The sequence below is a fragment of the Felis catus genome, chromosome C1, assembly GCF_018350175.1.
Source record: "Felis catus isolate Fca126 chromosome C1, F.catus_Fca126_mat1.0, whole genome shotgun sequence".
Taxonomy (NCBI): Eukaryota; Metazoa; Chordata; class Mammalia; order Carnivora; family Felidae; genus Felis; species Felis catus.
This window is the reverse complement of record NC_058375.1, coordinates 148,244,682-148,261,858: the sequence shown is the minus strand read 5'-3', so window position 1 is coordinate 148,261,858 and position 17,177 is coordinate 148,244,682. Positions and strand designations below refer to the sequence as shown.

The following is a 17,177-nucleotide window of genomic DNA, read 5'->3' as shown; positions in this document are numbered from 1 at the left end:
GAAGGAAGAATTGGATATTTTCCCATTGATCTCAGAATTACACCTTTGACCCAGTGCAAGTTGTGTTTAATTGTATTTTACAAGACAATACGTTGGTCAGCTCTGGAATCAATGGGATGTGAATGGAGGGTGAAATGGTCCATTGTGTCATGAAGTCTTTATCAAAATTCCCCCAACCATTGGATGGGCTTTAATAATGAAAGAGCTAGTTATGGCTCATGCAAATGATTATGACAGCACAAAATGGTTTTTAGTGATTTCGAGTTAGAATTAGGCAACAGCAATAGGCACAAACAGCCACTTAGGGGACATGCCAGCTGCTTCCAGCGAAGCTGCTGACATAAAAACAGGGAATGGCACTAAAACAGATACAATTCAAGTCATAATTTGCTTGCTAATAATTTCCTTTTTGTGTCTGCAGCCTTGAAGGATTGTCCTGAATAAGTGCATTCATAAAGATAGCAAGTCAAGTCAAGCCATCCGGCGGATGAATTAACAGCAAACTGCTATCACAAGGGTGAGTGAGGCGGGGGACAAAAGTCAAGATTTCCTAAAGTGAGGCAGAACTGACAAGTACCAGCTGAGGAGTGTTATTCTGCATGATGGCAGCTCATGGCTGCATATAGTTCTCTGAGGATGAGTCCAGCCCTTGGCACAGGCCAGCAAAGGGCAGCTGTCCATCAGGGTGGAAACTACCTAGGGAATTCCAGACATGGTTGCATCCTTTGCTCTCTTCCAGCTCCCTCTGCAGATGCACTCTAATTAAGAGTAAGACTATTCATTCCTTCTCTAGCAGGGATTTCCTTGACTTACAGCAAAGATCCTCTCTGAATTCAAAGTCTGCTCTGCATTTGTAGAGTTTAAAATCCCATTAGCTGTTCTGCCTCTGATTTCACTGATCTGTTTGTTTTGCTGCTAACACCTCTCTGGTACCTTGCTGAAAGGACTTCCCTCCCCTTCTTCCCTGTGGCTTGGGTAGCACTGAGGCGGGTGAGATGTTTATTTACACATCTCTCTGGATCATTAGGTAAAAGAGGTGACACACTTCTCTCTCTTGGCAACATGTTTAAACATGAGCCTGTTTTACTTCTGAACTTACTTTCTTGTCAACACACACGTAAATCTGTACAATCATAGCTCATTCAAAAGACACTCCCATATAGTGCTTTTCAAATATGTATTTTCTAGAATTCTGTTTAAATTTAACTTTGGTAAGCTGTCGGCTTTTAAACAGACTTTGTGTATATAACTACAAAGAATTTTGTGCTAAAATCTTTTGTTTGAGAAACCACTTGTTGGTCTGCAAACTGGCCCCCGTGGATGGAGGGCCAGGGGAGACCAGAGGAGGCAGACCATCCAGATTCGTAGGTGTCAGATTTAATAAGCAAGAGAGTTTATGAAGTTTGTCTTGGGGGGTGACAGGACGAGCAGCTCTCTGCACCTGCCCACCAGGATCTTAGAAGTTTATATAGAAGCCTTAATGGGTTCAGTAACAGACGGCCTCACCACCACATTACTATCCCAAGGCTCTGTGGGACAGCTTCCAGGGTAGTGAAGGCAAGCAGAGTGCACATTCTAAGGACGGGGAGGGGGATGGGGAGCCTCTGACTGCCTGGGTCCAGCTCTCAGGTCAACTGGTGGTCACATCCTCTCAAGAACCACCTCTAACACCACTCTTAAGTAGCTATTTTGGAAGGTTTAAAATATATAAATTGGATTTTTCTCCACTCAGTAAAATCACTGTGATTCTAAGATAGAAAACTATGTCTCAGATGATGTCATCACGTATTTCTTTAGTGCCTTTTAAAACAAATGTTAGTAATTTTTTAAATTGGAATAAACCTTACCTGTGATGAAATGTCTTGTGTGAACATTTTGATGAGTTTTGATTAATGTATACACCTTTGTAAAAGCCACCCCAATCAAGATCTAGAATATTCCATCATCTCCAAATTTCTCTAGTCAATACCCACCCCTTTAAGCAACATTGTTCTGATGTCTATCACCATAGACAGGTTTTACCTGTTTGTTTTTTTTTTTAATGTTTATTTATTTTTGAGACAGAGAGACAGAGCATGAATGGGGGGAGGGTCAGAGAGACAGGGAGACACAGAATCTGAAACAGGCTTCAGGCTCTGAGCTGTCAGCACAGAGCCCGACGCGGGGCTCGAACTCATGGACTGCGAGATCACGACCTGAGCCGAAGTCGGACGCTTAACCGACTGAGCCACCCAGGTGCCCCAATGATTGGATTAATTGATGGTTCTGTGAGGTCATTTCTGACACTCATGAGACATCCTTGGGCTTCAAAGGACACACATTTTAAATTTTAAACTGGCAAGAAGGAAAACCTCATCTTTCACGTTCCAAGTTTAAAATCTCAATGATAATACTCCAGATCTCTTACCACTCTCCCAGGCAAACTCCACACACCAAACTCCAACCACCAAAATTTCGGGTCACAGGGCAGGAAGGTAGAGGGTAATAGTGTGTGGGCCAAGTGGCTCTCACCTTGACTGCCCATCACAGTCATCCAGGGAGCTTTTCAAGAATACTGGTGCCGGGACCCCCCCCCCCCCCCGCCCCCCGCTTGTGCTTTCGATTGGTCAGGATAGAGCCCTCTTAGTTGTGAAAGCTGCCCGGGTGATTCTAATGTACGGTCAGGGTAAAGACACACCTGGAGTTAGCTTTCCAACACTGGCTCAGTTCAGCCTTGACCTGCAGGATGCGGTTGAAGTGCACTGAGCAGAAACCACAGAACTCTTTTGGGGGGCATGAATTCCACATGCTACCTTGTGACATTAGGGTAGCAAAAGTCAGCTTTGTTCCAGCAGGGCTTGCTTATTCTTATACCTTGGAAGGAAGAGTAGGATGGCTTTTTGAGCAGGGATACAGTTTTGTATTTTTCAGGCTCTATCTATAGTTTCTTTTCTCTAGTTACAAGGAAGGAGCCGTATAGGGCATCAGATCTTCTCTGTCCAATCCTCACCCAAAGGTCTCTTTCTGGCCCCAGTAGGAGGTCTGGGTGGACGCCCACGTGGGTTGTAACCCAAATTTGGATCAGTTTTTGAAATCCTGCCTGTCAGAGTTGGGCACCTGTGACCACTAAGTTATCTCAAAGACAGATGAGGTCACTAAAAGCAACAGTTAACTGTGATTCAGCTTAGGCCCGCTGTAGATCCTCTTCTATTCCTGACTCGAGTAAGGGTCTTCAACCCAGACATGAAAATGTCAGGTCCAAGGAAGTCAGTGATTGAAAGCTCAGATGGATACCGGACATCTCAAAAATCCTGATGCCAGTTCCTCAGGGAAATCTGGCAGTGTCTGCCACCTAGAGGGCTGTTTCTTGAGCTCTGCCAGGGCACATGAGGCTGGGGACATCCTGGCAGTCTTATTGCGTTGTCGTTTCAGATAACCTACACATCATTAAGTCCCCTCACCGGCAGACTTTAGGAATATTCCTGTCTGTACTTGGATTTCCATTTCACTTTGTACTCTAATCTTGGGCTACAGTCTGTTCAACAAAGGGAAGCACTATTCTCCTACATCTCCTTCCATATACTCACAAACATAAGCACGCATGTTTTAATCTAGGATTTGTACCTCAGTCACAGGATATACTGAGCTGAGTCAACAGCTCTGGGTTTGACTTGCCATATGTGTTGTTTCCCATGTGAGATCCACGGCGGAAACTGCAAAACTTGGGAAGGCCTGTCTTTGGCCCTTGTGGTGTTGGTACCCCTCGTCTTGATAAATGAAGGAAAGCTTACAAGTAATGCTGCTTGGTATTATTGGAACCCCTGTCACGTATGCAGGCCTTCCTCCACTCTGTCTCTAATCCAGGGATTATTGTCTCATGGGATCATTCAGCAAAAGAATTATTTCGAATTTCTTTTGGTTTCCTACACTGGTGCCAACCAGTAAGTGCCCAACCACTGTTCTTACGTAGTTATTGAGTTCTTTAAAAATTTGCCAAGAGGAGTCTTTGTCAATTTTAGTTAGGGCCGGTCTTGCCAGAGGGACTTTCACTCAGGTGAAAAGTGGTGTTAAATACATATAGCGGTCCGAAGGAAAGAAAAAAAAAAAAGATAAAATGGCAATGTACAATAGATTCAAAATAGATCCCCCCCAAATAAAAATACTAAGGTGGTTAAGGAGGAGGAAATTTCACAGCTTCATTCTTTGGTATTGTCCATCTTACAAAGTGTATAAAACTAGGAAAAGTCCATAATACTTGGATATATTTAAGCTGTTTCCAACATGCATTTAGATTCACATTTATACATGTGCTTTTCCATATTACACACAAAATAAAAAAAGAACGGGGAACAAATTTCCAAGGATGAAATTTCCACATTTATTTTTCTTTCATGTGCATAGAAAATGGCAGTGAAGTGTCCTATGAAAGAGGCAGGGAATGGGCATGGCGCTTCTATACCAGACTGGACTTTGTGCTTCAAAGGTACACTATTCATTTTGAAAACAAAGGATGTTATAGTTTGTTTTTAATTGCTAACAATTCCTCGGGTTTCCCATTTGTCTTTTAAGCTGTCAGTTTCTTCAAATCTCTTTTCAAATGACACACTGCATTACAAATGATGGCACTTAACCAATGTGGCATTTCCATATTTACACCAACAAAAGAAATTTACAAGACATAATAGCATACAATCTTGACATTTAGTAATAGCAATAAAACATGAAGGGCATCCATTTTATTATTTTTTTTCTGTACAAACTATCAGAACATAACTTTATTCACATTAAAAAAATCATCTTTAATTTGATTTGACCTACACATCCCCCACCTCCTTGCACCCATTTCTCAAACCTCTCATCACATCGCCCACACCTTCACCAGACTACAGAATCTATAAGTAATTAGATCTAACACCTAAATAGAGCTTAGAAAGTCCTCTCTCCCAAAGGTTTCCTCACTTCCCTGATAATTCCTCAAAAAAGAAAAAAAAAATGCTCTTCACTCATTCCTTCCATTTCACTTTCACATTTCATCAGCAAATCAGCAAGACGGATTTTTCATCTCAATCCAAACAAGGTTAGAAAGAAGAGTTCCTCTCCCGAGCATCTTGATGCTACACCCATGAGTCTGGGGACCCTGGGTACTGTTCTGCTCTATAAGAAGGTCGTTTCGTGGAATAAAAGTCTACATAATTTGTAGTTGATTTCAGTCCATACTGTGTTGAATAATCAGTAGAAGCTGGAAAGTGAACTCGGTCATCAAAATAAGGATCTTCATAGCTATGAGGAGACTGCAAATACAATCTGTATGCGTCAAAGTTCTTTCTGTTGGAGTCATCTTGACTATAATACAGCTGTTGATGCTGTTGACAAAATGAAAAAGCAAATAAATCAAAGCAATTTTTGGCAATACATGTTTAAGGGAAATTAACGTGGGTTTCCTGCTTCATATTTTTAAAGCAGTATTCAATATTTGTGAACATATGGTTCAGAGTTGTTTCTGGTACATGCTATTATGTTTACTAGTAGATTGTAAGGATTTTAAACTATGTTTATAAGTAGGCTGGCAGAGTTTGCTCAAGCCCTGTTCTAAGGCCTCTAGAAGTTGGTGTCTCCAGAGAGCCTGAGGTGGCCTCTGGCTACCTCCTTCCTCACCAGAGGACCAGTTCTGCGCTCTGCTGTGGAGGGGCTTGTTACCTGGGCATGCTCAGTGAAAGGATGGCCTTGATTTTTGCTTTGACACGGGAACCACTAGTACATCATGAATTTAGTTGGAGGCTGGATTTTCATGCTTCAGATAGTTGTATATGTGCAGAACCATCTTTTAAAACATTTACCTCAGAGATGAAGATTGAGTCCATCCCTCAGTTTTAGGACAAATGTGAGGTACTATTAAAGGAGTAAGCAATCTCCAGGCAGCAGAGTAATAAAATTGGAAGAGACATGTGAGCAAATGGTTCGAAAGGAAAAGACTTCCCCAAGCCAGGACTAATCGATTTGTAAGGAAGCAAGGTGAGCACATGTGGGCATCCACATCAGGGTACCCTGCCCCCATGTCCTTTTGTGTTGTCTTAGCTCATCTCTGATCTCACATTAACTTCTTCAAATATGTTTAGAGAAAAACTGTCCTGGTTGTTATGTCTGATTTCCCTCTTGATCATGTCCAAATCCCCTCACTTAGTAAGATGTAACAAATTTACCACGTAGGTATCAAAACATCATGTTCTGGAACTAAACACATTCTAACATTATAAGCATTTCAAAGCTAAGTTCTCTTTTTAAGTTAGAGTTATGATTTTTAGTTTTTTTTTCCCCTCTCTTGACTTAAAAACTATGGCATAAATTATAAATAATTTGGGAAATTCTTTTTTTGTCCATCTAGAGAAAAGATGAAATGGAGGGAGGTTTTAGAGCATCCTTATCTGAAGTTGAGGATACAGGCTTGTTTGGAAAACCCCAGTTGTTCATGTATTTTTGGAAGGTAGGAGATCAGATGACCCACGTGGGCATGGCATCAGGAAGGACTGAAATAAATTTTAGGTCCCCATGAAAGCAGAGATTGGATGTTATAATCACTAGTACCCACTCTGGTGGAGAGTGGGGTCCACCCCAGTAGGGCCGAGTCCACTTTGACTTCTGAGACTAATGGAGACCTGGCCATGGACTCAAGCGTTTTCAAACCATGGCTTGGATATGGAGGGAGTCACGGAGATGAGGACTGAGGTGTACAGAAAAGAGAACAATGAGATGAGAGAATGAAGTATGCTTACCAACCTTTCCCCACAGAGGATGGAAGAGATTTTAGAGGTTAACAGAAAAAAGGAGTGGGAAAAGGAAATTACTGGGCAAAGAATAGGAGTTAGACTTCTCAGCTGGTTCCCATCAGTGGCATGGTGGTCTCGGCAGCACCGATTTGGATATTCAAGCACCTGGGGCTACTGTGGAAGTGATTTGCTTAAACCACAGAGGAGATTCTGAAGCGCATCAGAGATGCCCCGGGAAAGCTCCTTGGCCCCTGCTGTCTTGGCCCAGCTCTGGTAAGTCAACCGACCCGGACCCCTTCCTATGTTGATCCCTGCTAATCGACCTTCTGTAAAAATGACATTGCAAATTCACCTGTAGCCGTCTATTTTGTTCTCTTGCTGGTGAGGAATAGGAACTGATGTAAATTGGTGAAGGTTTGCTGGAGCCTGTAAGAAAATATTTTATGAAATTAAAACTAGTGCTCATTACTGTGGTCCATTAGGCTGTGTGGGCTCCCTGACAGGGCCTGCCTTTCCCAGTGCCAGCGTAGATCGGGACAGTCAGCAGTCTGAGTTCCCTGGATCTAGCCTGGCTGCTGCTCACCCCAGGGTTGTTAGGGGCTAATGAATACGACAAAGACAAGTCGTGTGTGTGTGTGTCACCAAAAAGCAATACCAGAATACCAGAAGGTTTCCTTCTCAACTTCTGGTCACTGTGGGGAGCTATGCATACCTGTGAAGAGTTCCCTGGCTGGCTCTGAACAGCAGCCTTGCTCCCTCAGCCGAGGGACATCACTTTTCCAGGGCTTTGAGCTAGAGCCCTGGGTCAGATGGGGGAAGGGAAACATATTAGAACAAGCTCCATGCCTTCAGAACAACTTTGATTCCAAGTCCCAGGTCCTGGAAAGAGCAGGCACAGGCATGTTCTAAGCAGTGTGGCCACACGGAGGCACAGTCTTGTGTCTGCCATATTTAACTACATTTTCAAACAAAAAGGATCTGATAATCCGATGATGGTCTTCAAGAGTCCACAGCAGACTCCCAATGACGTCACCGGCTACCCTTCTATTATTGTTAGGGCTCACAAAGATTTTTTTTTTTTAATGAGGAAAATGAAACATACTTGAGGCAAATTAGTTTATTGAAGCAAGCAAAGAAGATACAGAAGGGCATGCATGCTAAGGAGGCGATCTTAAAAATAAAGCAGGCTGCTGCAAAGCTGAAGGAACAACGCACTTCAGTTTGTGCATTTCCTTTGCAAAGAGCTTGGTGTTTGAAATGTAGCATCTGCAATTTTCTGAGCTATTAATTGCCATAGTAACAACAGTCGATTAGTAAACAGTCCTGTGAAATCACAATTTCAAAGACAACAGCACAACTGAGACGGCTCCCCCAGCAGTTAAGTTGCCACCAGATTTTATTTATTTCTTTTTAATAAATAGGTTTTTTGAGAAAAGAGTACTCTTTTGTGGTAGCTCAGTCACACTGCCTTATTTGAAACCTCTAGAGTAGTTATAATTTGCAAGAGAGTCAAGAATGGGGACAGTATGAAATCCTGGGAACTCTTAGGGCTGGCATCCTTTAAATAAATGTTATGCCCAGCTTTCTGAATGACATAAAAATATTAATACTGTGCAACATTATTTTTGTTATCTTAAAATATAATCACCCTGGGAAGAATCACATTATACATTGTGTTATTCATTCAAACTCTTTTCCATGAAAATGTAAATGAAATTGATCAGCATTCTCAGGTTTGAATTTAAAAGAAGAACCAGTCTAGGATGTGTGGCCTTGCAAAGAGTCACAGAACTCAGAGTTCTGATACATGGGACACACTGCATGGATGGGGATTGGGGGAGCAGAGCAAAGGGAATGCGCTGGGGGAGAGCCAGAAACCACCTCCCATTTGGATACAGTGCTCTTTTATTTGTGGTCACTAGGCCACTACCTTAGCTTGTTTTCCTTAAAAGAAGCGGAAAAGGCAACAGCCCCCCAAGCAGGAAATGCTGACGCTAGAACGTGGTTTGCTGCTGGAGGGACCGTCTCAATACAGGCATGGGCTATTTCCCAGGCTGCTGGCAGGGTGCCTGGAAACACGTGGCTTTTCGAGATACTCTATCACACACCCAGCTGGCGTCTTACCAGGGTACAGGCCTTTATGTGTGGCATCCCCTTGGCTATTGTAATACTGCATAGGTGGCTGGGTCCTATCGTATTCAGAGCGAGGGTCTCTGATTCCTAACAGTGCTGGTGAGGAGGAGGTGCTGCCGACTGAAGGGAGAGGCAGAAGGAGACGGGAGAGAGCAAGGAGAAGAAAGAGAAAGCAGACTGTCAGTGTCTCTGCAAAATCCTCTCTGGAAAAATACAAATCAGCAATTAGCAATGCCACGCAGCTGATGCTAAAAATCAGCCTTCAGAGGTACTGTGAGTTGAAGAGCAGCCAGTGCGACCTGCAAACCCTGCAAGCCCGCCGCTTCGAGGATCAGTGGGCGTGGCCAGAGCAGAGTTTCCGGAGAGCTGAAGCCCGGGCTGCCCAGTTAGGGGCGCAGCGCAGAAACCATGCAGCTTTCCCGGTAATGGGCCTCAAGGACTCCGACGTGCCTTTACAGCGCCTTTACAACGGAGCGAGGGTAACTTCTTAGCCATGCGAGAGGTACATTTGCTATTTTATGATCTCGGTTCGGTTGCTTGTAAAACAGCCGTCTATTATCCTTTATGTGCAGTTCTTTAGTAAATCGATGTTTTATGGCCTATTTTGATTTTTAATTATTTCAAAAATATCTGCATCTCTGAATGTGTCTGAGTAAGAGTACCCAGCCCATAACATTTATACATCTTTTTATGGTGATCAGCTGTCAGGGAAATTTTATAAACTCAGTAAGCCTGGCTCCTTAAGAAGTTGACAGTGCTAAGAAGTTCAGCCTCACAAAACCCCAGACGATTTTTTATCCCAGCTTGAGCCAGATATTTAATAATAACATATACATCCACAGGTCTCCTTTTGAGCATTTCTGCACAGAAGGAAAGCTTCACGCATTTTTTTTCCTCATTAAAAAGTCATCTTGCTTGCACTAAAGTTAATTATAAATAAAAGTGGTCACTTATTCACTTGATCCACTTGAAAGCAGCAGCCTGCAAACCTTGCCACCAGTGCTTTTGCACACCTTGATGCTTTCAGAGGCAGGACACTGAAATATTTTCCCTAAAAGGTCACTTCACTGCCGTAGGGCTGCTGTGTGTTAAAGGGAGGTGAGCATGCATGGGCTGTGTCTATGTGCTACTCACCTTGCTTACTTTCTAGAAGATAGCAGGACAAAGATCATGCCCACCCGACTCCCACAATTACATTAGCGCAAAGGCGTCAGAAGTGCCAGTAAGTCGAGACCACATCGGTGCTGACAGGTGGAGGATTAGCGCTTAGAATTACTGGAGAAACAAGTGCGAATTCTATCCTTCCTCTCAAACGGAATCCAAAAAGCTACGTTCAGGAACGTGGATGGGCTCATCAACACTGTCCAGTGTATATATGTGAGGCCCTCAAAATAAGTTCATTGTTTAGTAACTATGCCCTAATCTGTCTGAAATTATCCTTTTGCCTGTGCTACATATGCCTTTGGTTAAGCAGCCAAATCTCTTGTTTCCCCTGACACCCCTATTCCAGAGTCCCTAAAGAGTTCTGAGCATTTTTATACAAGAAGACAGCCACAGGCTACACCTGGAAGCTCAGCAAGGATGTCAAAAACCAAGCATTAAGTCTCTTTGAAGAAAACAACTCATAATTTAAAAACTAAGATAAAAATATACACCAGACGCAGTAGGCACAGACACTTTTAAAAAACTCTTAGTACAAGTGGAGCTATCCAATTATGTGGTAAGAACCACCAGTCCTATATTTGTCTTTCTGGCCACATTTGTCCACATGACAAATAAGACTGCCAGCAGTAGCACAGTTGAATACAACAGATAATATTTATATGTCAGAATGGGAGATTTAAAGCCAAATAAAAAAAAGATACTACTTTTCCTGTTTCATTTAACTAAGAATTAAATTTATAGGACTAACTGGGCTTGGTAGTAATATTCCGTCCTTGTATATAAAAAACAGCCTGAGTCTCAGAACGTTCTTTCTACAAAATTAGGCACTAATAAGTAGGTCGTGTGGTTGCCAAGATTCCCAGCTTACAAATCAAAGGCAATTCTTGCGAACCCACCTGTAGAGCCTGTTCCCATCAGTCATGGATAAGGGGTGGGGGCAGGTGGCAGGTGGGGGTAGGGTCTGGAATACAGCCAGGGGACGGAGGTTTAACTGGGAAGAAGGAAGGTGCAGGAGATCGTGGCTTCCCCAGAATGCAGATGTAAAGATCATGTCTAGAGGACCTTGTTTCTAAGAGTTTTCACCAAGAAAACTAAAAAATCACTTTGGAGGAGATTCCAAACTTATAGCTAGTGGGCAGGCAGGGCAGCTGTTTTCAGGCATAATCCAGTGGTTCTCAAAGTGTGCTCCTCTACTCCTGCAGCCGCATTACCTGGCCAGCCTATCAAACACAGATTCCCAGACCCCTTCACAAACCTAGTGAAGCAGAATCATGGGGGAGTAGATGGGAGGGAGGGCCCATCTTTTGTGGGTAAACTTGCATAAACTTTTAAAATGGAAGGAGGGAAATGGGTCTGTTGTTTACAATGGCATATAATTCCCAAAGAAGGCTCTTCGCTTGAAAAGCAAATCCACCTCCTAAGTGTTTGGAGGTGACAGGCTTAATTGTCTATGTTCAATCTTCTCTGACTGGAAAATAACGTCTGTCACACAAATGTTCTCGCGAAGGAGTGGAGTTTGCCTACTGACCTGACTGAATGATGGGTGACATCTGTTGGTTGGTGGTAGACAAGGAAGGATGTGATTTGAATCGGTCTCGCTCTAACGTTGACACAGGTGTAATAAAATGGTTCTGATTCCACCCATCCTGTGGAGTTAAAAGAGAAAAAGAAACCTCTCAAAATGAATAATGACATTTCATTACAATAAATGATTATGAATGTGTGCTCTGATGAATGCTAATTATGCCAAAGCTATTCTTGTTAAGTTACCTTTTTATAAATGCTCCGGAGGTCCCGATATTGCCACAATGTATTCAAGACCTGGGCTGCTGCCTTCACCACCTTCAGAGATGATCTAGGAGAGAGCCAGGTAATGTTAATGAATGTGGGAGGCACATCCTCAGGTTCCATTTGCAGAGATTTAAGCTGCAAACCAGTGATCAAGAGGCCCAGAGGGCACAAGGGCCACTGCTGGAAAACATGACCGAGGAATCAGGTGTACCTGGGAGTTGGGCAGGTTCAGGGTGGGCCCAGGTGGCTAGGACCAAAGTGAGACTCTCAGGCAGTCAAGTCTGTGGTGAGAGGCTGTGATTGGCATGAGCCATGACCCTCTAAGCTGGAGGCCTCTTTCAGGCGTCAGCCCCTAGCTCCCCTCCATATCTCCCATGGGGCTGACTTTCCTGGGGCTTTGGGATTAACTCGACCATGACCTCGCATCCTAGTACTGGAGGACCTTCCCACTTTAAATGTTTCCCCCATGACTAGGTCTTCCTATAAACACCAGCATTGCCTTCCTATTTATGCCTCTGGGTAAACGTTCATATGTGCTGTAATGTTCAATTTGGAAAATACGGTCAGTTGTAAGTTCTCTCTGAAGACGTTTGCTGAATGTTGGCGCTCTGTTCAAGCACTGCTCACCATGAGTCACTGCTTTTCACCTCGAGGGCTGCTCCTCTAAATCAGTGGCTTCGGTGATAAGTGAAGAGGGAAGTGCAGCCTCCTTCCTGAGCACAGGCCTGCAGATCACCACGTCAGGGGCGGATCAGCGCTTGGGGAGTCAGCGGTAAGGATAATGGGATACCTCTTCACAGTTCATCTCAACATCGAAAATTCGACTTCAGATGTGTACCACAGTATCTAAAATCTGATTTCCTCTTATCTTCCTAATGAAACCCTTAGGAAGGGGAGAAGTAGTGAGGTGGGCAGGCTGGAAGCACTTTCTCTGTCCCAGACAACAGGATATGGGTTGTAATGATTCTGAGGGCTTCAGGGAGGAGGGAGTATAGTCATGTTCAGGGATAGCACTGTCCCTGTTCTTGGAGGTGGGGCATTTCTGCATCTAACTCCGCCCCCACCTCCCACTCAAGACTACCCCTCCTCAGTGTTCCTCTTGAGTCAAGGGCAGAACCAGGTCAAAAAAACCCACTCAAAGCTGTTCTAAATTATACATTTTCAAAATGGACCACAGAGCAGGAGATATCTCAAAACAAAAAATGAACAGAGTTGAAATTTCTGATACCTGGGATGGCCTCACAGGGCCTTCGCACCTCACAACCATACCATTCTCAGCCAGGTCCTGACACTGCTGCTGGTGTTTATCTCCCCGCCTGTAGGTGCTAGGCAGCCGGGAGGGGGCAGGAAAGACAGACCCCACGCCGGCTCCAAGGACTGCTCTGCAACACTCGAGCAAGCAGGAGTGTGCCGGCTATATACCTTGATACAAACTGCTAGGCTAGATATCTGCAGATGCATTCTATCAGCAGAAACCTAACTCTTGAGAAAATCAAGGAAGCTTCTGTGCTCACCTTTGCAGCACACCTCCTTGGAAGAGTGATGTATCCTCAAAATTCTAATTCTTATCCTCTAATTTCTCATCTTCTCTTAAACGTGTGACATCAGTAGCGTTCAACTGGACAAGTGTCAACTGTCTTTGTCCTATCTGGTTAAGCAGAGCATTTGACACGTGCTCACCTTTGAAGCACTTCCTTGGCTTCCAAGATACCACACGTTCCTGATTTTCTTCTGAATGCTCTGGCTACTCTTCAGCTCTTTTGCTGGCTCCCCATTTCCTTGGGGAAAATTATATCAGCCCTTAAGCCTCTTTTCTTTCCATTTACAGTTCTTTCTTTATTCATCTCAGCCCATTTCACTTTTCTAAATACGCCATTTATACACAAATGACTTCCAAGTTTTATTTCTAGTTTGGACCTCTATCCTGAACTCAACTCAGGTATATTCTACGGTTGACCAGACACTTCACATGGATGTCTAATAAAGGTCTTGAATGTAACATGTCCAGAACAAACACCTGGTCTTCCCTAAAACCCTGTTCCCGTAGGCTTCCCCATGTTAGTAAGTGCAATTTCATCCTGTGGTCTTTTTTGCCAAAGACCTTGGGGTCATCCTTGACATTTTCCTCCTCTCCTGCTGCTCATCTAATCCCTCAGCAAATTTTGTTCACTCTTTCAACCATGTCAGCATCAACCACTTCCCCACAACTGCTGCCACCATTAATCTGTACTTGGTAGAGGGGAAGGTTCATTGAGCCACGATGACCCCTTTAAGGGAAGCCAGATTGTGTCCCTCCTCTGCTGAATGATCTCCAGTGGCTTTTGATTTTTCCTCAGAGTAAATCAAAGTCCTTACACTGACTCACAGGGTCCTGTATTTCTGGTTACAGAACTTTCTTTTTTTTTAATATACAAAGGTTTTGGCACTGGTTCGCCACACCTTCCCGCACCACTCCTGACTTGCTCTGTTCCCATTGGCTTCCTGCTGCCCATCACATGCGTGAGGCACTCTTCTGTCTCAGAGCCCTTCCACTTCCTCCATTATCACCTTTCCTGTTTTTATTGTTTGCCCCATCTGCATCTGACAGGCTGTGTTTCCTACTCACGGGTACCTCATCTACCTTGCCCTTGCATGTAAGGTACCCAGGGGTAGGGGCTGTTGGGAGATGTGCTCACTGCTGTAGCACATAGCAGGTGAACAGTAAACTTGGTGAATGACTCCTAAGGGAAAATAAATGTGTGTTTAGAGGACAACTTGAGTTGATCGAGAACTTTCTGAGTCTCTTGTTTTGAAAAAAAAGATTACACTGGATGAGAATTTTTCTTTTTTAATATACAAAGGTTTTGGCACTGGTTCAGCATTTCTCCAGCTTCTTATGCCTTTCACAAATGAAGGCCCTTTAATGAAATTTTAAGAGCACAAAAAGTGATTATTGGTTCCCTTAGCTTTATCTGTAACATTTCATTTCTTTTGAAATAAAAAGGTGTGTGTGCATTTATTACTAACGAGATAAAAAAGATATGTAAGAAAAAAGGACTGAAAGGAAATTGGTTAATATGGTTAATGTTGACAGGTGTGACTTCTAGGGGATGAGAATATGCTTTGCGACATTACTCTTATATTTTAGAAATTCCTTCAAAAGTATAAACTAAAAGATTAGACAAGAAATAAGGTGAGTTGTAGCACTGTCACTTAGTCAAGCAATAAATATTTACTGAGCAACAACTGGGTCAGGTTGTTCTCCATGTAGAGGGTAGAAGAAAAGACAAAGTTCCTGCTACCGGGGGAGTCAGACGGCAGAGAAAGCCCTACGTTAACATATCAGGGGTTAATCAGTGCTGTGAAGGAGAACAGAGCAGGGGACAGGGTGGCAAGTGGGGAGAGAGGTGCCATTTTACGGATCAGGTGGCTGCTGTCCTGTGTGTTGCAAAGGCTCCAAGCAGTCCTACTTCCCACTTCCTTGAAGGATTCTTTGATCTGATGCTAAGGCAAATTGATAGTCCACTGCTATAACTCTGTGACAAAAAAAAAATCTTCTATTTTTGCCACCAATTCTCTAATTCCTACTTCTGCTGCTTCATCAATTAGGTGTCACCCAGAAGTAAAGGGGAATGTATGATCCAAGCCCAGGGCACATCCTGAGGCCACACAACAGGCCCTGCTGCAGAACAATGATTTTAATACTTTTTAGGCAACTGGCAGAGGCATCAGTCCCAGAACTGAGGATTCAATAAGATGTTTTTGCAGAATAGGCCCCAGAGGCTGGAGCAGAGTCAAAGGTGAAAGGGAAACGGTGCCCCCAGATTTTCCTCATCACAGCATTTCTGATTCTTCCTGGGGTCAGCACAACCTTCCTGGGCTTTAGAGACAAAAATGGATGTAGGGGTGTTACAACAAAGTAAAAACCAGAAAAAAAGGGGCCACAGGACTGCAAATGCCTCTCCCAACAAAACAGGTTTTAATTGGTGGAGACTGTTTAGCTTATTAATAGTGTGTATGATATGCAGAAATAAATCATTTCCAATAGGAAATATCCTCCACAAAAGCCCTTATCACAGGACAATCCCATCTCCCTGCGCCAGACTTGCCTGTCTCCTCTGCCCTTGGTTATGTTCACCAGCTTCTCTATCCCCCCTGAGTCGGCCAGGGCTTTGGCATTCTCCATGTTTTTGCTGGTGACCTCGTGCAGAGCACAGCAGATGGCCGCCATGGTCTCATCAGACAGCACACTGGGGCCGGTGCCGCCGGGAAGCCGGTTGACCAGGTCTCGCATGGCATATTTACCTGCCAAATGCAAAGGAGTTCATTCTGCTTTCAGAAGGTGCAGGTTTTTGTTATTGTTGCTGTTGAAAGATCCTGACAGTGTGTTGTCTCTTGAAAATAGAACCTCAAAAGACAATAACAGGAAAAAAAACTGGCAAAATAGGAAGTGACAAATATTATAAACGTAGGGGGGAAGTTAATCTTTACGGCAAAACCACTTGGAGAAATAATTGGGTTTATAAAACATTACAGTGAGCCACTAAAAGAAAATGTAAATCAGCATATAGTTTGGTATGCCAATCAAGTTGCTTTAGTTCAACTATCTTCATTAACAGTGAAAAATAAATTATAAAAATAAATTTTACTTTCAATTGAATTCCTATTCATCAAAAATACCTTAACTTCCTCTTAATGCTTTTAAAAACTGATCTTTGAATAAGTTTTAAAATTGGACTAAGTAAGGCTGCCAAACAATACTTTTCATTAAATCTTGCAGGGTCTTAACATGTGAGCTGGGTACAATTACACATTTTTATCAAGTGAAAGGTAAATATCAGTTGGTCTGACTTCAACAGTGATAACAGGTTAGTTTCTTTTAAAGGACACAAGTAATCTTTGGCGTTAAAATGATGGCTGATTATTTTATAGGAGTGATGGAATATAATAGAGATTTGTTTATTTTGAGAGAGAGCACGTGCACGCATGTGAGAGCAGGGGAAGGGACAGAGAGAGAGGAGAGACAATCCCAAGTAGGCTCTGAGCTGTTAGGGTGGAGCCCAATTGGAGGTTCGATCTCAAAATCTATGAGATAATGACCTGAGCCGAAATTGAGAGTCAGATGCTTAATTGACTGAGCCATCTAGGTGCCCCAATATAACAGAGTTCTTGATGGGACAATGCTGGGGAAGTCTCCAGCTATTGAAGCATTTCTTTACAGATACTGTGTTTCCCTTACTTCTCTCTCAAAAGAGAGTATCTCTTTTTCAATTTCAATTACCAACTGACAAACTAGAATAACTGCATGACAAACAAAAGAAATGAACTAAAGCTCAAGTAAATATTTTCTTAGTTTTTTTTTCTATG

General features: G+C 43.2%; 1 protein-coding gene across 13 annotated transcripts in view; it reads right to left on the bottom strand.

The window, feature by feature from the left end:
* Window positions 1–4,333: 4,333 nt before the first annotated feature.
* Window positions 4,334–17,177, bottom strand: part of PKP4 (plakophilin 4) — a 238,618-nt gene continuing 225,774 nt past the window's right edge. For 8 of the 13 annotated variants that reach the window (XM_023259341.2, XM_023259342.2, XM_023259337.2 and 5 more), the window contains 6 exons: window positions 15,920–16,115; window positions 11,811–11,895; window positions 11,569–11,686; window positions 8,868–8,996; window positions 7,096–7,169; window positions 4,334–5,342 (listed from right to left, as the gene is read on the bottom strand). In XM_023259341.2, coding sequence (XP_023115109.2) covers window positions 5,094–5,342; window positions 7,096–7,169; window positions 8,868–8,996; window positions 11,569–11,686; window positions 11,811–11,895; window positions 15,920–16,115 — 851 coding nt within the window. In that variant the 3' untranslated portion in view covers window positions 4,334–5,093. Of the gene's footprint in view, window positions 5,343–5,816; window positions 5,889–7,095; window positions 7,170–8,867; window positions 8,997–11,568; window positions 11,687–11,810; window positions 11,896–15,919; window positions 16,116–17,177 lie in introns of all 13 variants that reach the window. The other 5 variants (XM_023259343.2, XM_045033840.1, XM_023259344.2 and 2 more) reach the window with 4 other exon arrangements.